Source organism: Carlito syrichta, unplaced genomic scaffold (assembly GCF_000164805.1).
Source record: "Carlito syrichta isolate Samal-C Ts95f unplaced genomic scaffold, Tarsius_syrichta-2.0.1 Scaffold308266, whole genome shotgun sequence".
NCBI lineage: Eukaryota > Metazoa > Chordata > Mammalia > Primates > Tarsiidae > Carlito > Carlito syrichta.
The window spans coordinates 470,709-482,872 of record NW_007252362.1 but is presented as its reverse complement, the minus strand read 5'-3'; the positions used below and the strand labels follow the sequence as shown (position 1 = coordinate 482,872).

Below are 12,164 nucleotides of genomic sequence, written 5' to 3'. Positions count from 1 at the left end.
CCCACGGATAAAATAAAGGTTAAAAAAAGCTGAGATAGGAATGATAAATATTTGCATCAGTAATTTTAAGGATGGCCTTTAAAGTTTAATCAGTACAGTCCTTCCTGGGAATGCTTTAGAACAATGCTTTAAATGTCAGTATGTTTTACTGCAACAATAAATGTATACTTTTTAAATAAGTGCTCTTGTCTTTAGTTTTATTATAAAGATATTGCGTATAATTTGGAACATACAGGAGAGAATAAAGCAGAAAACAGATTTCACTCATGTGATATATATTAGAAATAATTAACATTTTAATCTCTTATTTCTGTGTATACTGCTTAGTATTATACAGTTGAGATCATATTATATATACATGTATTTATATACAGACTTTCTTTTGCTAATCATACTGATTTGATTTTTTTCCTTATTCTTTGCCTTTCTCCCCCTTTAGATAATAGAAATCTAACATTGTTTTGGAATGAATTCGGATACCAGAGTAACAAGGACATGGAGAAACCTTTAGATTCTATTCAATATCAAAGAAGACAAGCCATGGCCATCCCACTCATCATACAATGTGGTGAGTGTTGATATTCCATTCTGATTAGCAAATATTAATGAGTTCTTAAATATGCAAGTCATTGGTTTAGGAAATGGGGAATGTGGGAGACAAAGGTGAGTAGGACATGGTTTTCACTTTCAAGGAGGTTGCAGTCCAGAAAAGAGATTAAGGTAAGCATGAAAGTAATTGTAATAGGGAGAAAAATAAGGTACATGATGCAGTAGAGGCAAAGAGTTATTTGAGGGTTCAAAGAAAGAGTGGGGAGTAGAGGCAAGACTTTGTGACAGAGTAGCATTTGTGATAGTCATTAAAATAGAATTTTGATAAGCAGAGATGAGGTAGGGAAATGTGAGTTAATATCAGGTCTACACTCCAGCTAAAATGTTTGTGGTGGAGTAATAGAAACAGTCATCATTCTATTTTTAATATGTAACACTGTCTAATTCATAGTAAGAATTGACAACTGAATGAATGAGCAACGAATAAATAATAAAAGACAAAAATACTAGGTTGCATTAACATGTTAGAGGGCCTTCAATGCCAGGATAAGGTTTCATTTTGATAAACAATGGGGAGATATTATAAGTTTTTCAGTAGGAGGATAGATAACATCATTGAGCATTTATTGATATACAAAGGGTTATGAAATTAAAGACAGTCTTTACTAGCTGCAGCGATCAGTTCAGTAGAGAAAGTAGACAGAAAAGCACCTTATCATGTATAAAACTCTACAGAAATATTTACACAGTGCTGAGGGAGCACTTCTCCAACATTTTGACTGGGAGTGGTCCAAGGAGGGCCTGACTGATCAGATGTAACTTGGGGTGGAGTCACTCTGGCAGCCCAATGAAGGGTGATTTCGTGGAGGGCTAGAACAAAGAGAGAGTACAGCCTGCTGAAGAGCTGACTGTTTTAATCTAGGATGCAGATGAGGAATTGTAAATGTCTAAATCAAGATGTGGCACTGAGAGTTAAGAGGAGCATACATGACAGGTATTAGAAGGTATAATTGAGGAAATTAATGACAGTAGGTGACAACTATATCATTAACATGATAACAGCTAACAATTACCGTGTTTTTGATGTGTGCCAGGTACTGTTAAAATCTAATCTTCAGTACCCAAGTTCTGTATGAAATTGAGCAAATTATTTAACTTCTTTATGCTTCAGTTCCCTCCTTTATGAAATGAGATTATTATCTGCAGCTACATCATGGAGTTGTAAGAATAATATGAACTAATAAGCGTAAAGTTTGTTTAGGGCTTAGGATAGTATCTAGCAATGCTGGCTTCGATGGTGATGACAATGATGATAGGGATGATGATAATGTCATTTCATCCTCAGTAACCCTGTTAGATGAGTACTTATGTTAATCTCTTTTTGTAGATAATGACACTGAAACATAATAATTTGTCCAAGGTCATAGAGGTATTAAGAGGTAGAACTGTTTAGACTCTTAACCACTGTAGATGAACAGAGACAAGTATTTACCTGTGAGTCATTAAAAGGGTGTTTGAAGGAGATTCATTATTCAACCTAAGTGTAGTCTGAACAAAGTAGGATACCTTGGTCCTAAATGGACACAGAAATCAGAAAAGGTAGATGGGAGAATAGGAAAAGGGCAGAGAAAGTACAGAAGAGGAAATGTGAATATGGTTCAGAAACTTTGATTTTCCTCCTTATGTTAATCATGTGATTGGAGACAGAAAGTGGTGATATCAGCAGATGGGTAATAGGTCAGAGAAAATGGGAGAGTCAGGTTATTTGAATTCTTAATGTGGTTTAAGAAAAGGTGGAGTGGGATCTGTTATTTAGTGTTCCTTTGGCTGGTAGTAGTAGAAGCTAACTGGAGGCAGCTGAAGCAATAATAATAATAATAATAATAATAATAATAATTTATTGGTGGAATTCTGAAGAGCTCATAAAATTCTGGAATAGTTGTGCCTTCAAGCATAATGTTATATAATAAAGGATTCACTTGTCTTTAGATTGAAAGAGACCTCATACTTTTGGTATGTGCAAACTTACATCTTACTATGATCTATTATTCATTTCTGATTGTGGTCTCTTTTGTGTGATTTTATTTTGATGATCAGATCTTTGTCTTAAATGGAGAGTCTTGCCTTCCTCTACTTATTATCAGGAAAAAGAGTGTCTTGATGTCTGGATTTGTACTAATAATCCTAACCTCTCGGAGAACAGGTAGTTTTTGATGGCTTTCTATAATTCCATATCCATTTTTAATTCCTAAAGAACATGTGTATGAACCTGGAAAATGTCAGCTGTATAAGGAGTACCCAAAAAACACCTGAGTTTACTTATAAAACGTTGTGTATTTATTCTTACATGTTTAAACTTCAGTCACCTTCAAAATATTCTATGTTTGTTTGATGCAATATATCTATCTTGATGCTTTTTCCACTGTTCAAAACAGTGTTTTGGCCTCGCCAATTTTGATGCCTCTACCGTTTTTGGTTTCACCTCTTCCACATTGGCAAAACACTTCTGTTTGAGAACTTTTTCATCTGGGGAAACAAATAAAAGTCATTTGGGGTGAAAGCGGGTGAATAGGAAGGGTAAGGTATGTGGGGCATGCCGGTTTTAGTCAAAAACTGCTGAACATTCAGAACAATGTGGGTAGGTGCACTCATAAACAACCCATCATGAAATGGGCAAATACATTGAAAGAATTTAAAAAAAAATTTTTTTTCAGTAAAGCTGAACACAGCCTTCACAACAATGCTAGTTGGTACACTGATGCCAATAGGATCCTAAAACACTTACCCAGCAGAGGAAGCCTGTACTACAAGGGGCCCACCCTTCAAAAAATAATTCCATTTTGGGGGGCCCCCGTCATATGTGAATTTGAGATTAGTGGTTGGTATTTTTTAAAATTCTTTCTAGCCACTATGAAAAGATTGTTTCATTGGTGTGTTTTTTGCTTTTCCATCAATGAAAGAGATCCGGATGTAACTGCTTGCAGATGTTGGGGTGTACTTCCAGTGGGGGAGACCATGACCTGGTGTTTAAAAGTTCTGCCTTCTAGTTCATTTTCATGCAACATATGACCTTATCATACAGGAGTGTTATTCAGAGGGTGTCTCCAGGGGCATTACACTGTTAGACCATGTGCTGCTTCTGTTTAAGTTATATAGTGATTTCATTGCTATATGCTCTTGGAGGAAAAAGTTCTGACTAAAACAGGAAAATGACTGATTAAATATTGATGGATGCCAGTGTTATCACAAGCCCTTTTAGACTAATATTCTTTCCCTGGGGGAAAAAGAGTTAGTGCTTCTCTAACAAAGCCAAGGAGTGCCCTGAGTCAGGCGTTGCTTTTTCGTGCAGTCTGTTATGAGTTCTTTGGGCTGGATAAGTGGATCAATATTTCTGATATAGACATTAAGATAATAATTCCTCTGGTTATTTTTATCCAGCTCTGAAAAAAAGAGCAAGTATAAGAAAATTTAAAAAGAAGAAAAAAACACATTCAGAAACTACTGTTAAAACCTCTCCCACCTGGAGTCCCCAGGTTAATTATATTTTGAGCCTGAAGAGAACTCTCAGAAGTGGCAGAGGCTTTTAGATTTCACATGGCCCAAGGGTTTTTCATTCTCTCTTTCTTGTTTTGCCACACTACTTATGTTTTTTGCAAATAAAATTTGTCCTAGAGCCCAAATATATAAAATAGAGAAATGCAGAATTGTCCTGATTGAATTGGAAGCTGGAAACCTGGGAACCAAGGGCCCCCCCATCCACTTTCCGTGGATATTCTTTACTCTCTGCAGAAAGTCTAGAGTTCGAGAGAGCATGATTATAAAACACTGATGTAGTCTCACTTCTTTATTTAGTAAAGTGAGAATTGAAGCCCAAATCAAGGCTAAGAAACCTGTTCATGACGCCACTGACTAGGATCTTCTGATTCCTAACCCAAGTTTATCCCTAAACTTGAGACTTACCTATCTCCTGAGTAGGAACAAAATGTTGGCTCAGTTTCAATATTAAGAATAGTTAATAGTATGAGTCACTTACTGTGAGCTAAGAACTTTCATATAGTATGGGATAGTGTTTATAAAATCCAGGCTCTGGGTTAAGATTACCTGGGTCGGACTCCTGGTTCAACTGACTATAAAATCTTGGAGAAATGATATAACCTATTTTTAACTCACCTGCCCACCCACAGGAATGTGGTATAATCATGGTATCTTGATACATCTTCTCTGGGTCCAGCTGAGCTCCTCGTCAGGACAATCTGCTGAAAGTCCCTGGTCCCTCGAAGTCCCTTGATAGCAAGGCCCAAGAATTTAGGCCACTTCTAACAGATATAATCCTATCCCTGTGATTTCTTAGACCAGTCTTGGGCATCGTCAGACCCACAGAACCGGGATGCTGTTTACTGCAGCTTCCCCCATCTTCAGCTTACCAAAGTCCCTGAATTGGCACACTCTCACCCTCTTCTCTTGGAAAGTAGTAGTACCATCACAGAGCATTACAGCATTAGTTTCAAAGCTGCATTAACTCTATCTCTTTCATACATCAAAACAGTGCCACTTGTGATGCGTGGCAAGATAAATTCATCTGTGTTGACAGAAAACTGATGGACCTTAAAAGCCTAAAATGCAAAAAGTCGTCTTGTATTTATACTTTTCTGAAGTCTGATTCTTTAAATATACTGACATAATATCGACCATCTGTATTTTATTTCCACTGAAAATATTATAACAGAAAATGTACTTAGAGTGGCAGCAAAAGATGTAGAGGAGATATAAAGAAAAACTGATGACAAGGACAGTTAATCGAGAGTTGGCACTTCCTTTATGGGTGTTCATCAACAGTGATGAGGACATGGAGAGTCCCAGTGGGGAAAGAGAGTAATCTGTGACCTTGTTCAGATCTCTAATTCAATATGGTAGTATGGGCTATGTATGCCTTGAGAATATGCCTTGACCTCGGTTATTGTGAGGCAAAACCCTAAGACACATGTGCCATTGGAATTGGGTAGAATCACTTAAAATAAGTGTATTAAAGTGAGGAGAAGTGGTTATTTATTAGGGAACATTATTTGAGGAGAGGGAAAGAGAAATAAGGTGAAAAGCATCATTGTCTGTATTTACAGAGAATACGTTTCTTGTCAGCAGCTAATTGCCAATTGTCAGCAGGATCTATGCCAGTGGACAGCATTTGAATGAACAATATCTGTGTAACCAGAACTTGGTCAGGGAATGTGATGATGACTTTCTCTTACTTAGCAATTATATATGCCATCTCATTTTATCTTTACAAACGCCTGTGAACTCTCCCCATTTCTCAGAGGAGAACACAGAGGCTGTGAAGTTTCAGTGATTTGCCCAGGATTCCTCCCTAGGGCTGAAACTGGAAGCCAGGCTTTTGATGCAAAATCTGTACTCTTTCTGCCTCACCACATCCTGTCTTGGAAGGCATCCTTTTACATTTCAGGAAGGCTTAATCCCATCCCAACACTTTTTATGGACCAAAATACCCCATTTTACAAATGGTAGTATTCAGTAACCTGGACAGGGTGAAACGGAGTCATTCTTTTTCAACCACTGGAGCCTGGTTTTGTGTTCCATTTCAAGCAGCAAAGGCAGCTGTGCATTTTCGACGCAGTACCTGAGAAGTAGATATCATGTACGTTTCCATTACATTCATACATTACATTCATTTATCTGCATTGAAAATAGGGATCACCAGCAGGGTAAAGATGATGCCTATTACTTGGCCGAACCAAAAAAAGTCTGAATTTTGAAAAAGGGTGTTAAAAATATCTGTGGGTTATATTACATATGAAAATGTAATTCATTTCTAAAAATTTTTAAATGAAGACAAGTCAATGGGTTGTGTTCTAATAGAATACTTGAGGTTTCTCTTTTCTGAATCAAAACTTAATGTTGCCACAGGTTCTTTTCTCAAATGAAATAGAAACCTATGTAGGTACCACCCTACAGATAGATGTCTTCAAATCAACACTGCGGGTGGCCTGTATATATAGCAGTTTTTCCTAGGATTTGTTTATCTAGCACCTTTCTTTGAAAATAACAATAATAACGAATACTCTGTGGGTGGAATTAAGTGATTTTTTTTCACAGTAGTACTTGAATTTGATTGTAGTTCCTCACTCTTCTCTGCTGGTGGGGGGGCAAGAAAAATACGTACTGTAGCCCTAAAAAACAGAGAAATAGTGAGTCTGATCTGACTTGTTTTTCTGTCACTGTTACAGACAGGAGAAGGTCCTCTCTCAATCCTCAACTTCCTCCTCCCTCACCTAGCCTGACACCCATGTATTTTCTTCAAACTTTGTCCTTTTCTTCTCTGTTTGATAGCCAAGTAGAACACTCTCCCCCCCCCCATAGAAATAATGATAGAAAACTCCTTGACCTGGAGCATATTGGAAGAACTGACCTCAACATTGTGCCCTCTACCGCATGACCCTAGCCGTGCCCTGAATCAAAGCTATGCCCAGTGGTAGTTGAACTTATCTGTGTCAAGCCTTGATACCAACCTGAACAAAATAATATTTTACTTTTCTAATAGTTGGGCCAACTCAGTTCCCTAGTTCAGAGGCACAAAATCAAAAGTAAGAAAAGGAAAAAAAAGGCTTTAAACCTTCCAAACCCTGTGTTTTGAGAGTCATTAGTATTTTTGTGTAAGCCTTACAAGGGATATGCTTGGTCATAGCCAGTTTATTGTCCATTTACAAGTAATTCTACATGATTACATATTTATTATCCCACTAGTTATTAGAAACAGCACATCTGTAAGACTGGGAAGCAGAGTGCCAAAAGCAGATACTCTTAGGGCAGCAGCACCTGGGTAGGTGCTACGGTCAAGGTCACCCGGGCTGCTTGGTGAAGGGGCTCAACATAGCGCAGTAACTCCCAAGGCTGCTACTGTTGCTGCATCATTTCATGTAGTCACTGGTCTTCACAGTGATCCTGAGCCATCAAACAAATGATCCATGTGTTGCAGAGGCAAAATTATTTGACATATTTTAGACAGACATATATTTCTATGCCAAATTTTTTTTGGGGAAAAAAAACATTTGGCAGTAATGAGATAAGCTTCAGTGATCTAAAAAACATTTTCAAAAAAGGCCTCATTTTATGATAATGTAGAATAAGTGAAGCATTAGCAAAATAATTGATACCCTCCATCCTCATAAATATATGCTACTGTCCACATTTTTTATTAAGCTTTTTCCATGCAAATTGGAGATTTAAGTCATTTATTAACTAAAGTCATCAGCACAATGCTTTTCCTTTGTTATTTGAATTTTGGATATATGACACAAAGAGTAACTCTTTGTAGGAGTAAATCATCTCTTATAGTAAGTATAATCATTTCATATTTCCTCCTGAAGTTAATCTTGTTCTTGTTGATTCTGAAGCTGTCATCAGATAGAACGTCTACCTTCCATCCCCCTGGGCACCATGAACACAGTATCACCATCTAAAAATGAGAAAGAGAAGCAACTTACAGAGTCGATCCAAAGGTATCAAAATCGACTGGCAGAACAGCAGCCACAGGTAAGCTGTTACTGAATTCTTTCCAAAGTCTACTGTGACTCTTGACCTGTTGATTTCTCATATGCACATTGACTAATATGGTTTATTTGAGTAAAATGTGTAGCCTCCCCCTGCATCCTTTTTGTCTTCTTTTTAAAATTTTGGATCTAAGCACTGTTCCAGAGGTTGAATTCAGGGGAATTAGGAGAGTTTTGTAAAAAATACCGTACATATAGCTGGGCTCGGTGGCTCAGCCTGTAATGCCCGCGCCTTTGGGAGGCTGAGGTGAGTGGATTGCCTGAGCCCACGGGTTCGAGACCCGCCTGGGCAGCGAGACCTCATCTCTACAATAAATAAAAAAATCAGCCGGGCGTGGTAGCGCATGCCTGTAATTCCGGCTACTCGGAAGGCTGAGGCGGAAGGATCGCCGGAGCCCAGCAGGCGAGGCTGTGGTGGCCGGAAGCGGCCAGCCAGTCTGGGAGACCAAGTGAGACTCCAACTCAAAAAAAAAAAAAAAAATACTGTACATGTGTATAGTACATGTGTCACTTTGTGTAGATAGCTAAGTCTATCTACACAACAAAAAAATACTGTACATGTGTCACTTTGTGTAGATAGCTAAGTCTATCTACACAACAATGTGTGTAAGGAATAGAGACATTTATTTCCAGTCTGTAATTGCACATAGAACTTCATATAGGGGTCAGCTAGCATGTCCAAGGTTGTATGGCCAAGGTGGGGACACGGGTTTGTATAACTCCAAAGGTTAGTCTATTTTTATTTCATTATACTTTTTCCCTGAGGGAGGATTTTCAAGGTAAAAAGGTTTTTTGTTTTGTTTTAACTTAACATATTTAAATTAATAGCATATTAATTAAAAAATCAAAGTCATATTTGTTAGGAAATTCAATAACTGAAACATTGCTATTAGTCGACATAAAGTAACCATGGTAATTCCAAGTGTAAGAAAATTTTTTTATTTTCTTAACTAATAAAGTAATTAGATCTTTACTTTATAGATTTAGCACCCAAATTCAGCATTTTTTAAGTGTGTAGCCTGTCAGCTTCCTCAAGTAGCACTTGAGAAGGTCCGTAGCATGTGTCCAAATGTGATGACTCCTCTGTAGATGTCAGAAAATACAATACTCATTAAAATAGAAAATTCAAAGATGAAGTGGAAGTTAAAACCTCCAACCTTAGCACCTTATTAGTGGGTATTTTCCTGGGCTTTTAGAAGCTACACTTTACCTTTACCTCACCCACCTTTTTAGAAATCTGCAATACAAGTCAGATACACCTGAGATTGCAACCAAAGACACCCAAACTTTCCCTTGCAGCCTGCACTCCTAGGGTCTCTCTTGGAAAGATACTGAGAGTCACTTTGAAAGCACATTCTAAGCATTCCCTGTCTTAAAAAAGTGGCTCAAGTGTCCATAGTTTTTAAGACTTGTAATGGCTTTGCTAACAGAAAGTAGAAGTAAAGGTTTCACAGCCTTTTAATGAATAATTAGGTAAATTCTGATATTTAAAAAATTACATATCTTAAGTTTGTTGTTTCTTATTTTGTTTACACTCCTTGGAGCTTTGTGAAGGCATTCAGCACATCCTGAATTGATTTTATCTTTATTACCATCTCTGAATGTCTTTTTTTTCTTTCCTATAGAGATCCCAGCTAACCTTTGGATATTAATAGTGTCAATCACAAAGACTGAATTAACTTGTTGTTTGTTTAGGACTGAATTTTTTATTCATCACTGAGGTAGACATTTTGGTGGCAGTTAGTGGAGTAACGAATTTGTGCCATCGCTTTTGCTTATTCTTTTTTTCCTGGAAGCTGATTTTTTTTTCCATGAAAATTTAATCCAGGTTTATGGATTCGGTTTGTTTCAAATGTAAACAAAGAAGTTTATCAGTACTTACATGGGAATCCACTACCATTAGTTCAAAGGTGTAAGAGTCCTCACTATCCTCCCTTTTCCTTTTGTGAAAGGCAAATTTTTCAAAATCCTCTTGTGAAAAGATTCCTAGAATCTTTAGCATACTTTTCAGGACTCACTGCCTCTAACTGACCCTGTCTTTGTGGTGATCAAGGAAAGCTTTGGGTTGGGGTTTGCTCAGCTGTAGGCAGCCAGTTAATTTTGAGGAGGTCATTGAGCACATATTTGCCCTTGGTTCTGTCCCAGGCTGAATATTGTGGGCAAGGCAGGGTAACTCTAACACCAGAATATAAGCTCTCTGGGAGCAGGAATGGTCTTGGGTTTACTTACTGTGAATCTGTATTACCCAAAACAGCACCTGGCATATACACTAGGTATTCAATAGGTAGTTGTGGATTCAATAAATAAAACATGCCCTCAGATGATACACAGTCTTCTTTGTGGAACAAGTAGAGCAGCTATTTAAAATTAGTCAGATAGTAATTAGCTCAGTACTTGTCTGATTGTAACAGACACTACAGTAGAAGTTTGCTATTAAACTTTGTAGCATCAAAGTTTCATCATGCAAGTAGCACTTAGCTTGTGTCTTGATGTCTATTTAAGGTAAATAGAGGAAACAGGACAAGGCATTCCCGGGGAAAAGCTCAATAGAAAGGGAGACTTGGAGATGAGCACTGACTTGTTCCTTCATGGAACCAAACTTTTAAATTACATGCTGAGGTTACATATGTTTACAATAAACCCAGTATTTATGTGACATGTCTGTCTTTTAAAAATGGTGCTACTCATTATAATGATGCAACTAATATATAATTTAAATACAGCAGTTGCTGAATAGAAGACTCCTGAAAGAGCACCTCAATTCCCCTTTTCACGAAAACAACCCATGAAAGGATTCCAACATTATATTTTGGTGATGTCTGCCTGATGCCAGAAACAAGACTCAAAACCATCCAGTGTTCAGTATGATTTTTACTGCCTTCTTGGCCTTCCTTTAAAAGAAGTACTAGAATGTGCTATAAACAAGGACAGGAAAACCAGAAAAACAAGGCACTGGCTCCATTCAGGTTCGGTGTAGACATGACTCAGGTATAGGCGGAAAATCAAGAGCTGACTGGTTTATTACCATGACTCACTAAATCCATTGTTAGTGTCCATCCACCCATTCTTTCAACATCAGGATATAAATGATATGCCTTGTAATTATTCTTTGTCTACCTCCCGTCCTCTCTTCCTGCTACCCATGGCCACTTACCAACTGATCAGACCTGGGGGGCAAATATAAAAATTCTCTAAACCTCCTCACTCTATTTCCTGACTGCTTTGCATTTCAGCCTTAATGGCCACAGGCATTCTGATGTGGAAAATGAAGTGTTGGCTAGATAAATCAAGATCCTTCTGGATTTTAGGTTCAGTGGTTATCCATTGATTAGGACAAAATGTAAATAGAACAGGTGCCCTAGCCATCAGATCTTGCCCTCTAGGAGAAAATGAAGTAGCTAGGTCAAAGGTATCATTTCACATCATATCCTATTTAATTCCTACAACATTCCAGCTAGTTATATCCATTTTAACATAGAGGAAAGTGGGATTCAAAGAAGTTAAATAACTTGAATAAAGTCATATATTTTTCAATGGTGAGGTTGGCATTTTTTCCTGTATCATTTTTCTCACAGTCTCATAGGACGTATACAGACAAAAAAAAGACTATAAGAACATTTACAAAGGCAATAAACTGACATATTGCAAATTATATTTGTTAAGGGAAATACCTAAGTTCAGTAAACCTAACAGGAGAGCTCAGATTCAAGCTCTGTCACCTATAGTGCATTTGACAGAATAAAGGGGTTGTCCTTCGTATAATTGACAAGCCGTGCCGACAAGCTGAGACCCTCGTTATAAATTGTGCTTCTGAATACAACCTATTCCCATCTTTCTCCTGAATAGATGAATGAGTAATCTGTCCCTAAACCCGCTCCCGCTTCATTCTTCATTACCTGCTGCTTTCTATACCGAGTGACAGGCGCCACCTGCTGGCCGAAAAATGAAGCATTTTCATTATTGTTTCACTTGATTACTCACTTCCTAATTGGCATATTAGCTGGATAATTGTTACTCCATTTTTCAGTAAACCTAGACTATAATTTTAAAAGA

General features: G+C 37.6%; 1 protein-coding gene across 1 annotated transcript in view; it reads left to right on the top strand.

Moving 5' to 3' along the window:
• Positions 1 to 439: 439 nt before the first annotated feature.
• Positions 440 to 12,164, top strand: part of MORC1 (MORC family CW-type zinc finger 1) — a gene marked incomplete at its 5' end in the record, with an annotated part of 83,767 nt that continues 72,042 nt past the window's right edge. The window contains 3 exons of the mRNA XM_008065393.1: positions 440 to 568; positions 2,647 to 2,752; positions 7,956 to 8,094. Of these exons, the coding sequence (XP_008063584.1) occupies positions 440 to 568; positions 2,647 to 2,752; positions 7,956 to 8,094 (374 nt within the window). The remainder of the gene's footprint in view (positions 569 to 2,646; positions 2,753 to 7,955; positions 8,095 to 12,164) is intronic.